We start from the raw sequence: 13,328 nt of genomic DNA on the forward strand, positions 1-13,328 counted from the left end.
TTAAGTCTACTGAGAACTGCCATATACTGTATCAGTACAAATTGAGTATGCACGCAGCTGTAGTGCCATTTTAGATTCTCATGTGCAAGAGCTAACGTGCATAGACAAAACCTACCACCTCAATGAAAGCTACGGATATTATCAGTAACTCTATGTACATGTATTTTTTGTCTAATAATATACAGTGTAGCACAATATGCAAGAGTCTGTATTTTATTTTTATGGGTTTTGTTACCAGTGGTTCCTAAATGAAATTTAAAATTGAGGGGTCGAATATTCACATCAATTAAATTATCCCAGCTATTGTGCTTAAATGGTCACTGGTAACTCTGTATACAGAATAATGATAAACAGTATACATTAATTGTATGTGTAAAAGTTCCCTTTCCATCCAATCTTTTACTWTWCAGTAATTCCTGTTCTCTGTATACTWTATTAACAGCAATATCRAAACAACAAGTTCAGCTGTGATGAAATAGCTTCAGCGGTGGAAAGAACAGTTGAGAAAAGGGATCATTCTAAACTCTCACTCACTTATAACCTGTAGCACAGAAACAAACGCAAATAAGAACAGATATATAAAAAACYAATCATACAACGATAATGAGGAATCAASACGATCATTTTCYAAAAACATMTGAATACAATTGRATTTAATGCTTGCTTCTGTAAAAAGAAGGCCTCAAAGTTTCTACATTTCTCTTTTTTTGTCTTTCGCTTTAGTCTTTTATAGGCTAATAATATTTGCAAACCACACTTGGAGCGTGTAATTACAAATAGTTGTATAAAGCAAACTGTCTGGCTCAAACAGTTTATAAATGTGGCCACCTGGTATCAAATGATATCTAAACAAATTCATTTTAAAGCCAATATTGTAGTGGTTCTCATTTTGCTTTTTCAAATCATACATACATTCAACATTGTATTGTAGACCAAATATTGCTTTTTCTTTTAGTTTCCTATTTTATCTCTGATTATCTGGGTGGTGGGTAGAGATCTGAGATGAGGGCCACTCAGTAGTACAATTGTTCTGTGGTTGAATCTCCATGTTGTCCATGAAGGCTGTAGAACGTCACACAATCCCTCTCTTCTTTCATCAGGCAACTACCAAGAATCCAGGTCTTTATGCTTCTGGCAGTCACAGCGAATGACAAATACCCAAAATACTGCTAGACACTCCACAACGGAATCTAAATTACACTCCACAAGAATCCTAGACCTCCTAATATATCGACATTGTTAAGTTTGGCTCAACAATACAAAGCGCTTAACGTGATAGATGATGAACGCTATACTTCACTCTAAGAGTACAAAAGGTGGCCCCCTTTTTTAAACAGCTGTTTCTATAAGCCGGCAAACCCTAGCATAATACACAAGTATGTGGACAAAATCAAAGGGTATCTGCTGATCAAAGGTCAAGTCTCCTTATCACTTTCACCCACTGAGTAGAGCTCCCCAAGTCTTCTGAAACGCGGACCCCACTCTCTGAGGTAGTCATAGTTCTGGTCTGAGTCTGAGGACGCAGTCTCGAGGGAGCTCAGGGACCCAGCAATGGAGCCCCGGCCCTCATAGCCATAGATCTGAATTGAGTCGTAGGGAGGGGCTGTGGGGTCGTTGTCCGCCTCGTGGAGTCTGACATTGATGAACTCATCCACATCCACACCGTTAGGACCACCACTCTGCCTTGGCATGAACTGCAGGTCTGGCTTGATATCCTTGCGGGGCAGGTAACCATTGATTCCATCAGGGTTCTGCAGTGTGGCAATGTCGAAGGCCTCAGTGTCTTCTTCTCCACCCCCCTCATCATCATACCGGATGATGTTCTCCCTCACATCTTCGTCATCTTTGATGATAAGTGGCTTGTTCTTGTGTCTTCTCAGCGTCACAAACAGCACCACTATAACTGCCGAATAAGAGGACATGTCAAAGTCATGTGCTCACAAAGACAATGTTTGTAGATTTTTGTTACATGACTATTTTTCAGATGTAATCAAATTGCATTAAGTATCAGTATTATCTTACCTAAAAGTAGTATTATGCAGGCGAGAATGGCAATCAAAGCTCCCATGCTGAGGCCAATGGGTAGGACATAGGCCTCCACGTTGCATGACTGGACTATTCCCTCCCTGCTGCATCCACACACCCGGATGGTCAACGTGTTAGTGCTGCTCATTGGAGGATTTCCATTGTCAGTCACAATTATGGGCAGGAAATACATCTCCTGTTTCTGGCGCCGGAAGGTGTCATGCTTGGCTAAAACACTGATGGAGTTGTCTGTGGGGAGAGAAAGTAGTTGTAAAAAAGTAGCAAACTAGCTTCTGCTGAGTAAGAGCGTGTTTTTTGTAGAGTGACAAACCAAAATGTTTTGCAATCCAGTAAAATAAAATACAAATTCAAATGAGGTTGAGGTGATGACACTAGAAAAACAGCAGTTGCATTGGCTGCCAAGTGGTTTGTGGTCTCACATTTATATTCTGTTGATGGCTTTCAGTCACCTTCCTCCTCAACATATTCCAATAGCAGAACTCTGTAAGAGATTGAACTCTATTTTGTCATACCCTTACTAAGATGTGGAAATGAAGCGACGTGAGTGCGACACTGACATAGAAGATGGTACAAGGCAACTCTGAGAGGTGCCAGGGGCTCTTTGATGACACTTCTGTGAGCTCTGTGTTCATTATCTAGCTAATCATATCCACTCACACACATATTGTCAAYCACTTTTATTCCTGTTAGAGTCTACTCAAGCCGGTGTAGTAGAAAATATGTTTCTTGTCACATGTTATCACATTAACTTCACATGAGATCACGTGATCACATGAAAACGTGTTTTTAGAACACTTCACATGGGAAATGAATAAGGTCATAGCTTTCACCTGGTCAATCTGTCATATTTTGTAGACTCAGCGTATGTCTGTTGGTAGAGCATTGCACTTACAATTCCAGGGTTGTGGGTTCAATTCCCATAGGAGACCAGTACAAAAAATATAATAATGTCGCTTTAGATAAGAGCATCTGGTAAAATGCTGGTTCCTATCGGTGCAATCAATACAGCAGTATTACATTGATCACAATATATACCTGAAAGTTTCTCCGAGGTATTTTACCTTAAGACTATGAGGTTAAAGACTAAACAGCTTGTGTGCAGTAGGATATCCTAGCTGGCAGACCCTGTTCCCTGGCCCTGGCTAACCCTATCCTCTCCACAGCACATTCACTGCAATTAGAGTCATCATCACAAACAAACCAGCACACACAAGTTCAGAAGGTCTGCTACTCTTCACTGGAGTGGCTCTGCCTGCAGTATGCAGATGGAAATAGTCATACAAGTGCTGTGCTTATATTTCTCATGTAGAACACTGACACTTCATAACAGCTAGATGTAGACTTTAACAAGAACAATGATTTCTTCAACTATCCAATTTTTGCTGAGAAAATGTGAACATCAACATGTAAAACCCTGTCTCTACTGTTAGCGATAAGTATATATTTGTATTAGTTTGTAGCAGTTTAATTAATATCTTAATGATATCTAGATGTGAAAATATTGCTTCAATGTTGCCTATGGTTTCTTCATTACAAATTCCTCTAGATTCAGGAACTTATCCTATTTGTCTCCTAATACACCTGTTTCCATGGTGGCAGGTTTCCATTTAGATAAAGAGGCTGGTGCATTTAATGTCCTGATTCTATATTTTCCTTTTACTAACAGCTAGACACAGCAGTTCCTCTTGCCTGCAGCCTTCGCATCAAAACAGACGGACAGAACCAGATGAAGATTCTTCGCCCCAAGCTCTTTGAAAACATTACGCAACAACATCAGGATGAGCGTGGGCTCTTCAGTGAGAGTAATGGAAAAGAGCAGGGGAGGGGGAGAAAGTAGACCAGAAAGCCTGCTAAACCAATCACCGTATTTACCAAACAAATGTAGTGCCATCTGCCATGCGGCAACAGCTCTCAGGAAGTCACCCTACATTGAGCTGCAAGACTACCCGCAGACTATTTGGATTCAACTAATTTACTTTCTTTCAAAATCCACTGGGGAGTAAAGAGTAGCTGATGACCAGGCTATTGCGCATCTGCTAACTACTGGGTAATCGGTAATCCAACCAGATTTAATCTTCGATTGGACTAATATGCCGCAGGATAGAAGACATTTTTTGTCATTCTCTCTCACGTTCTGTCCTTACCTCCGTTGTTTTTTATCGTGAAATTAGGATTGTTTAGCATCTCTGGGATGAGGCGGTATTCAAAGTAGTGTCCCTGTATTGGGTCATCCTTGTCGACAGCACTGACCGTCTGTATCACCTGTGGAAACAGACAGAAAGAGAGGAGCCCAATGCCATTAGAGAGAGAGGTCATCCATTACTTTGTTTTTGCCCTCACAAAAAGCCTGACCGTGACATTGGCTCAGAGAAAATGAAAAATATCCTCCATTCATTCCAGGAATTTGAAATTGTTATATGTGGTGCTGTCTCATCTGGCACACTTTTGGTTCCTGGGTTCATCTATTTATCTGCCATCATAGTTCTTATCAAGCTGTATGTCTGTGATTGATTAGAAATGAGAATTCAGCTATCTTGGTCATTGGTCTTTTATTTATTTATTGTAGTTGTCTGAATGAATAGGATTGATGTGAAGGAGAATGCAAAGCACTTGTGCAGAATTTTGGCAAGAGATCCATTGTGCCATCTGGAGGAGGACATGAAAGACAACTCTGAATTATGATTRACTCTGATCAATGCTGACTGCTCTCATTTTCCCTCAGTCTCTGTGTGTTGTGTCAGGGGAGGAGTGTCTCGGAGAAAGGGTTCACTCCTGCCTCTGTACTTTCCCATTGAAATAAATAGGCTATAATTCACCATGGGTGATCATTACTGAGGAGATGCAGGGGGAGACAACAATGACAGCCTTGATGAATGCCCCGTACCTGGCCAGGTTTGCCATTTTCACAGAGGAAAGCCTCGTATTCCGTCGCAAACTCTGGGGCGTTGTCATTTATGTCCAGCACTCGGATGGCCACGATAGCCCGTGATATCTGGCTGTGGTTTCCTGATAAACAAAACCCAACATCAGACAATGAATACAATAACATTGGATACTGTACATCGGGGAAATTAAATCCCAGGTAAATTCCATGACCCAGATACATTTTTTTCTGTTATTTTATTTAATTCCCTAGGCTGATAAAGACAGATGAGAAGCCACATCAATCTGAGTTTTAGCTGATATCAAGAATGCAAAACAGGAGTGGTAGTAAGAAAAAAAAAAAACACATTCAAAGTGCTTTTGAAATCCCCTGAACACGCTCATGTTTTATGCATGAGGGTTAAAAAATGCATATTAATGAATCAACGGCAGCAGAAGTCTAAAAAGATAATAAAGGGCCATTTAATTAGATTAGATTTTTATTGGGATTATTCATCGCCTGTAATTGACAGTCCCTTTTGAGATAAATGATTGTATTTAAGTGTTGCAACCACTAACATGTAGCTATTAATTTGGTCCATAGAGCAATAGATGTCGCTCTGGCTGTTGACACCTTTCCTTTGTATGTTTGTGAGACCATACAGGTAGCTAACATTCAAAACAATGATGTACATGATGCATATTGTCACATGAAAAACAGAAAATGGTTTTGATATATGGTTGTGAGATACAAGGTTGTGATATAAGCACCCCTTAGCTCACTCACATAACACTGCAGCAAGTGGAGAATTTTACACTTAATTTTAAGAATGATTCAGGACAAAATGCCCAGAGGTGAGCATAAGAGAGGAGAAAAAGAGTGGGAAACAGAGGGAAACTAAAATAGACAGTTTGCTAGAAGGTGATAGATGTACAGAGTGGGAAAAAAAGAAGTGTCCACATTTTCCTTGTGCTCTGTTAATGTGACTTTCACTCCACCACAGCAAGCATTGCCATCTGATTAGTCAGATGTCAACTGGTGCAAGCAGCAGAACGACACACCGTTTGGGTGGCAAATGACAATGGAATTGGACTGGGAACACAATTCTTCCTCTTCACGCCAGAGAGGATTCCTGCTTGCCTCCAATCCACAAAGAATAGTAAACAGACATATTTATTTTGGTAAATTTCTATTAAGTGTGTTCAGTGATGCTGCTGTCTTGAGTCACAGTCAGTTTAGCAAAAGTCATGAAAGGCACAGTGAGATGTGTAACACCATACTTGACAAGGCTAGCATGAATATCAACAGAGACGCATTGCATTTACAACAACATGCCACGAACGTATGCTCTCTACAGCATATATTTTATTATGGTTGTGGCAATTAGTGTGTTTCACTTTGATTATGAAAGGTGAGGGAGACCAAGTTACAAGTATTGTCCATTTCTCATTCAATAGCTTCAAGGCGTACATTACATTTTATCGCAACATACAGTCCCCCTGAAACAATCTGTATGCAAATAAAGTTTTACACATGGTTTGAGTTGTTTGTAGTTCTACCTCAAATATGTTGTATTGTTAGTCAGTTTCCTGGATCACAGATGTTCCTGTATCTGTAATGGAAGCTGGCATTGGTGCATACAGCGTTGGTGTTTGTGTTTACAACTGTTTATTTGATACTTCTTAATGTACTCGCTCTTCCACAAATTGACTACTGACCTGTTAAATTCAATCTAAATTCTGCAGATGAACATATTTTCCGCCCCTGTGAATTCAACCTCTAATTATTTGTACCGCACTACGGCCATTAACATCAGATAGGTTACAATTGCGAGACTATTTTATAGAGGATTATGAAAGCCAGTCAATCCTTTGTTGGAGGCAGCAATGAAGTTGTTCAAACTGTGTTAGTAAACAGATCTGAATGTTCACAAGCAGCTGTCTTCCGCCTGAGTTTACACTTGTCCTTCATCATTGCATTGATTTGAAAAGGAAATTGCATTTAGTTAATCATGTAGTAGACCACGAACAGCGTTCAAAAATGTCTATTGGAAATGTTACTTACTGATTTCAGTGGCTGTTACTGTGATGTTGTGCCACACATCTGTCTCTCGGTCCAGCGGTTTGGCCAACGTTATCTTCCCATCGTCTACGTTAATATTGAACTGCCTCTCCAGATCGGTGTGGCGATCAATAAAGTACCTACAGAAATAGAGAAAATCATTAGAAGTTCCAAATGCCGCACGCAACTAACTAACCGTTCTCGACAATCCCTTGGGTGCACTGACTAATGGAGACGTTTCCATCAAGAGGTTCCTGTGGATGAATGTATGGGAAAAGCAGTAGGAAGTCAATTATCATATAAGGATTAATTACAGGCCTCAGATTAGCAGGAGAGGACATTAAAGCACAATACGGTTTAGGAGGCTCTTTAAAAACTAAAGTGGACGTGAGTCTGGTTTGGTCTCCAAACAGTGGCTCCTTAATGTTCCCCTCCCTACAAATAGGTCATTAGTGAAGTCTGCAGAGCCCAGCAGCATCAGCACCATCCTCCTCCTTCACATTCTCTCCTTTCCTTGTGACTTTACCTTGACCTCGTTTGAAAACGTCACAGGGATCAAACTAAGGAGGGGTGGGAAAGTCACAAGGTAGAAGGGATACAATGTAAAGTTGCATTTAAATTAAAATCCAAATCGACCGTCCTCGTTCACTCTGATGTCCCTGTACTGTGGATTGAAGCAAGACGGAAGTAGCATTTCAAGGGCAACAACCTTATATATAATTCAACAACCTCACCAATAGCAACAACATGATGAAACATTGACCATTAAAAAAGCCTCAAGTTAATATTTATGTGGATTTCTAAAATCATTGTAACTTTAGAACTGGATTCGTCACAATGCATTGTGTGGTGCCAATTCATCACACGCTTTCAGAAATTGACACACGTGCACACTTGGCATGTGAAAAACATATTATTGATGTGAAAAGTGTTATTTTTGTATATTTATTTGAATGCATACATTCAATAATTAAATGCACTCAATGCCACACAACATGTTATCAACAAATATGAATTGCCCTTAATTAAGGCTGCCAGTCAGAAAAATCTAAGTTACCAAGAGCAACAAGGCCTTTAAAAGGTATTTTATATGTGATCCGATTCAGGAAACTAGGCGTATGTCGCAAGTCACGACTTCACAGGAGAGCCCTTTGAACATAAAAAATATTATTTTCTCAAAATGCGTTTTTGGTCAGAAATGCCTTCTCAAATATATGAACTTTCATGTGCCTTAATAACAAACTTGTATGCCATCTGTAAATACGGATAACATTGTTAAATTACGTGCCTTGTTGGTTAAGCCACAGAAAAAGTCAGTAACCTTCCCGCTAGCCATGATTGGCTGAGATAATGAGTAGGCTGGATATACCGAGAGAGGATTTTGTATTGGTCTGCCATATAGAAGGCMTCTGTCTATTTGAGCTGGTCAGTCTGTGTTGGTAATCCTGTCGAATTCCACTTTTTTTTTTTATGTTTCGGGTAGTGGATCTGCATAGGTATGTGTTGCTCTCCACTCTCTGGAGGATCAAGTTTTGAAATCAGTGGAATTAGACTATGATAGCTAAAGAGATGGAGAAAACACCTGTCTCCGGACTACATCTTCAAACTAAGGGCAACTGTGGTAGGGCAACTGTGGTAGGGCATCCATGACAGGGAGACTATCATGCATGATAGACCATCATGCATGATGATGTATACAGGTAAGATAGTGTAGCGTTAGCTAGCTACATTTTCAGATATTACACGTTTCTAATTTTGACAGAAAGTGGTTTCATTATAAGCTAAAGTGCACTGTCGGCTAGCTAGCTAATGTTAGCTGGCTTGCTCCCTAGCTGACGTTATTATTTGAATTCCGCAGCTGTTTGCTTTGCTAGTTAAAGCCTAATGTTAGCTAGCTATCATTGAACCTGGATGGTTAGCTCCCAGCATATTCATGAAGGGTAGTAACGACATGATTTGGCACTATGTTCATTGTTGTTTAACTAGCTAATGTTAGCTGGCTGGCTCGTTAGCTAACGCTACGTGACGTGTGTGATCTTACACGTTGTTTACCTAGCAAGGTTAATTGTTTACCTAGCTAGCTACAGTTGAAGTCGGAAGTTTACATACGCTTAGGTTGGAGTCATTTTCAACCACTCCACAAATGTCTTGATAACAAACCATAGTTTTGGCAAGTCGGTTAGGACATCTACTTTGTGCATGACACAAGTAATTTTTCCAACAATTGTTTACAGGCAGATTATTTCACTTATAAATCACTGTATAACAATTCCAGTGGGTCAGAAGTTTACATACATTAAGTTGACTGTGCCTTTAAACAGCTTMGAAAATTCCAGAAAATGATGTCATGGCTTTAGAAGCTTCTGATAGGCTAATTGACATCATTTGAGTCATTTGGAGGTGTACCTGTGGATGGTTTTCAAGGCCTAGCTTCAAACTCAGTGCCTCTTTGCTAGACATCATGGGAAAATCTAAAGAAATAAGACAAGACCTCAGAAAAAATTGTAGACCTCCACAAGTCTGGTTCATCCTTGGGAGCAATTTCCAAATGCCTGAAGGTACCACGTTCATCTGTACAAACAATTGTACGTAAGTATAAACAACATGGGACCACGCAGCCGTCATACCTCTCAGGAAGGAGACGCGTTCTGTCTCCTAGAGATTAAAGTACGTTGGTGCGAAAAGTGCAAATCTATCCCAGAACAACAGCAAAGGACCTTGTGAAGATGCTGGAYGAAACGGGTACAAAAGTATCTATATCCACAGTAAAACGAGTCCTATATCGCCATAACCTGAAAGGCCGCTCAGCAAGGAAGAAGCCACTGCTCCAAACCCGCAATAAAAAAAGCCAGACTACGGTTTGCAACTGCACATGGGGACAAAGATCATACTTTTAGAAAAATGTCCTCTGGTCTGATGAAACAAAAATAGAACTGTTTGGCCATAATGAACATCATTATGTTTGGAGGAAAAAGGGGGAGGCTTGCAAGTCGAAGAACACCATCCCAACCGTGAAGCACAGGGTGGCAGCATCATGTTGTGGGGGTGCTTTGCTGCAGGAGGGACTGGTGCTTTTCACAAAATAAATGGCATCGTGAGGGAGGGAAAATATGTCGATATATTGAAGCAACATCTCAAGACATCAGTCAGGAAGTTTAAGCTTGGTCGCAAATGTGTCTTCCAAATGGACAATGACCCCAAGCATACTTCCAAAGTTGTGGCAAAATGGCTTAAGGACAACAAAGTCGAGGTATTGTAGTGGCATCACAAAGCCCTGACCTCAATCCTATTGAAAATGTGTGGGCAGAACTGAAAAAGCGTGTGCGAGCTAGGAGGTCCTCAAACCTGCCTCAGTTACACTAGCTCTGTCAGGAGGAATGGGCCAAAATTCACCCAACTTATTGTGGGAAGCTTCTGGAGGGCTTCTCGAAACATTTGGCCCAAGTTAAACAATTGAATGGCAATGCTACCAAATACTAATTGAGTGTAATGTAAACTTCTGACCCACTGGGAATGTGATGAAAGAAATAAAAGCTGAAATAAATCATTCTCTCTACTATTATTCTNTGAAAGAAATAAAAGCTGAAATAAATCATTCTCTCTACTATTATTCTGACATTTCACATTCTTAAAATAAAGTGGTGATCCTAACTGACCTAAGACAGGGAATGTTTACTAGGATTAAATGTCAGGAATTGTGAAAAACTGAGTTTGAATGTATTTGGCTAAGGTTAATATAAACTTCCGACTTCAACTGTATATGTCTTAAGCTAAACTGTACATCACTCGTTGAATATGGTCGGTGTCGGTAAACGTCTGCAAAGAAGCGTAATGCAATTGTTGCCAGCATAGCTGGTTAGGCCGTTTTCATGTTATCCATAGGTAAACTAATCATCGGCCAGAGCATCAAGTGTGTGCTCTGCACACTCTGAGGGCGAAACAAGATGGGTGGGGCTAAAGCTTAAGAGGATGTGAACGATGCTGAATGGGTGTAGACAAATAGCTCTTCACTAGATACCAAAACATTCAAAGGCCATTTTCTGAAAAGTGAGTTAACAAGTTTATCAACTTTCAAAGCAGAATTACTGTCCCATTGTTCCTCAAAAATGCAGTATGATATACCATTTTGTAGCTCTGAGTCTCTAGCTTTATCGAATGTAAAAAAACACAATTTGAAATGTTGCTATATAAGACAGAATCCAGGTGGTGAGTCACATATGCATGTGAATGCATGCATTCATTATTTGAATGCACTCAATGACACACCGAACATACATGTATATTCCTTTAAACTAAATGCCCCTCCCTGTAAACATAGCCTCTCTCAAAGCAAGTCAAAAGTTTGGCCAATGCTTTGCTTTTTCACTAATCTAATTCCCCAATGTGCTTTGCAAACCTCCTCCAACCACCCTCCCAACCCCATCTCCCTTTACACACGACCTTGGGTCTCATCCTATTTCACTGTGGAACTGCTCATCCCTATCAGCACAGACCTGTTGACAGACCCATGTATTTTATGCATGAGAAATAGGGGAGAAAAAAAACAACAATGACCAAATAATAATAATTATGAAAACAACGAGCTAACACGAAATGAAATAAATAAGCCATTGCCCTAGATTCCAACTGTGGGAGACGTATTGAGCCATGACATTTCAATTTTTTTTGATGAAATGGTGTAAATCCTCAGACGACGGGCGGGAGGTCCAGGAGGACTCCTCCACAGACGCAGAGCACTTTCAAGACAGGCAGACAGCCCAAACCACCTGGGAGAAGTCTCCAGGAGAAGGAGTGGATTCCAGGCAGGCTTTGACAGCTTCACGTGGAGGGAGACCGACCCTGAAATGTACTGCCACGTGTCAATCAAACTGACAATGTGATGCGAAAAGAATTAAAGCAAATACATTTATCAGATGTTCCTTGCAAGAGATGGGTGCTGACTGTCAAAGGTGTGAGGATGTGTTTGGGAGCGGACCATTGGATGTGAATAATTCAATGCCGGGAAAGGACAATACAAATTAGCACCTGATACTTCTCACTCGTTCAATACCTGACTCAAATTACATTGGGCAGCCCTCCCCTAAACACATCTTTCTTATTCAACCATATGACATTTATAACTTTTACACACTGTCTTAATATTATTTTAGGTTCGAACACTTTGTAAGCTACATTTACTAAGCTGTTATCTGGGTCACAAACAGGAATGTTATAAGTGATAGTTCAAATGTGCTGGTTATAAGCCATAAAGCCAGTAATATGTGTGAGTGTGAGACAGAGAACAAATGTATTCATGACATTTCTGTCTTATATAAGGTCAGTAATTCTATTGGGAGGATCACAGATGTAGAACTAATTTCACTGTCCTCCGCATGCTAACCAGCTCTTTGTAAGGACACGTGTATTCCTGTTTTCCCTGAACATGTCCTGAACTTGTTCTCGACAAGAAAGTCTACTTGACATTAAATMTACATTCATTTTACATAATCTCTTTTACATGACTCCTTGTATTAACATTTGCAACATGTCAGCTGTCAAGGTAAGTAAATGATGTAGCGGGGCCTGAAGAAAGGCAGACAAGCTTACACAGTCACCTGACAGACCTGGCTCTCATTACCCATAAACTTTTGTAGTCCTATGATCCTCTTCTAAACCCTCACCAGGTTCAGTGCTGTGTGCATGTCCCACTCAACTCCACCAATGTACAAACGTTTCTCTACATGGTGTTTTGAGCAACTACCTAGGTTAGCCATAATGTACTATTAAAAGGCATCATCAATACCAGATACTGTAATGAGACCCTTGATTGGCTCTTACTTTAGCCTTTAAAGCAATAGCGTCCATGTAACGCCCAAGGTCTTGAGCATAATGATCATTCAATAATAAAATCATATTCACAGAGTATGGGGGGACGCTGAAGGAATTGTGTTGCATTTTATGAAGTACACCTGAACCTTGGTTGAATGCAGAAAGTATAGCTTGGTGGGTTGAGGTCTAAGTGAGGAACCAGCCCTTGAGTCATCCTGGTCAGACTGAGAGACTGTGAGTCATTTCGATGTGAGAGTGTTTACTCACAACCTGGATTCAGGGGTAGACGTAACATAGTAAATGTAAATCTGTCTCCCTCCATTCAGTATGATGTTACATTTCATATGGTATACATTTGTGGATGTCCATCATCTATTTCGTATGATAGAATCCAAGTTACCGTATGATATGTTACGAATCGCAATTCGTACAATGTTAATATTTTGCAAAACTTTATGATATGTTACCAATACAAATTTGTTGTGGCTAACGTTTGCTTGGTGGCTAGGTTGTTAACGCTAACGTTAGCTTGGAGGATAATGTTAGCTAG

General features: G+C 40.2%; 1 protein-coding gene across 1 annotated transcript in view; it reads right to left on the reverse strand.

Moving 5' to 3' along the window:
• The window catches only part of LOC111974417 (cadherin-8), an 88,160-nt gene that overhangs the window by 9,812 nt on the left and 65,020 nt on the right, over window positions 1–13,328 (reverse strand). Inside the window, exons 8-12 of the mRNA XM_070447377.1 lie at window positions 6,974–7,110; window positions 4,931–5,052; window positions 4,191–4,308; window positions 2,023–2,274; window positions 1,419–1,903 (exon numbers count right to left, since the gene is read on the reverse strand). Of these exons, the coding sequence (XP_070303478.1) occupies window positions 1,419–1,903; window positions 2,023–2,274; window positions 4,191–4,308; window positions 4,931–5,052; window positions 6,974–7,110 (1,114 nt within the window). The remainder of the gene's footprint in view (window positions 1–1,418; window positions 1,904–2,022; window positions 2,275–4,190; window positions 4,309–4,930; window positions 5,053–6,973; window positions 7,111–13,328) is intronic.

The sequence above is a fragment of the Salvelinus sp. IW2-2015 genome, linkage group LG15 (genome assembly GCF_002910315.2).
Source record: "Salvelinus sp. IW2-2015 linkage group LG15, ASM291031v2, whole genome shotgun sequence".
NCBI classification, from domain to species: Eukaryota; Metazoa; Chordata; class Actinopteri; order Salmoniformes; family Salmonidae; genus Salvelinus; species Salvelinus sp. IW2-2015.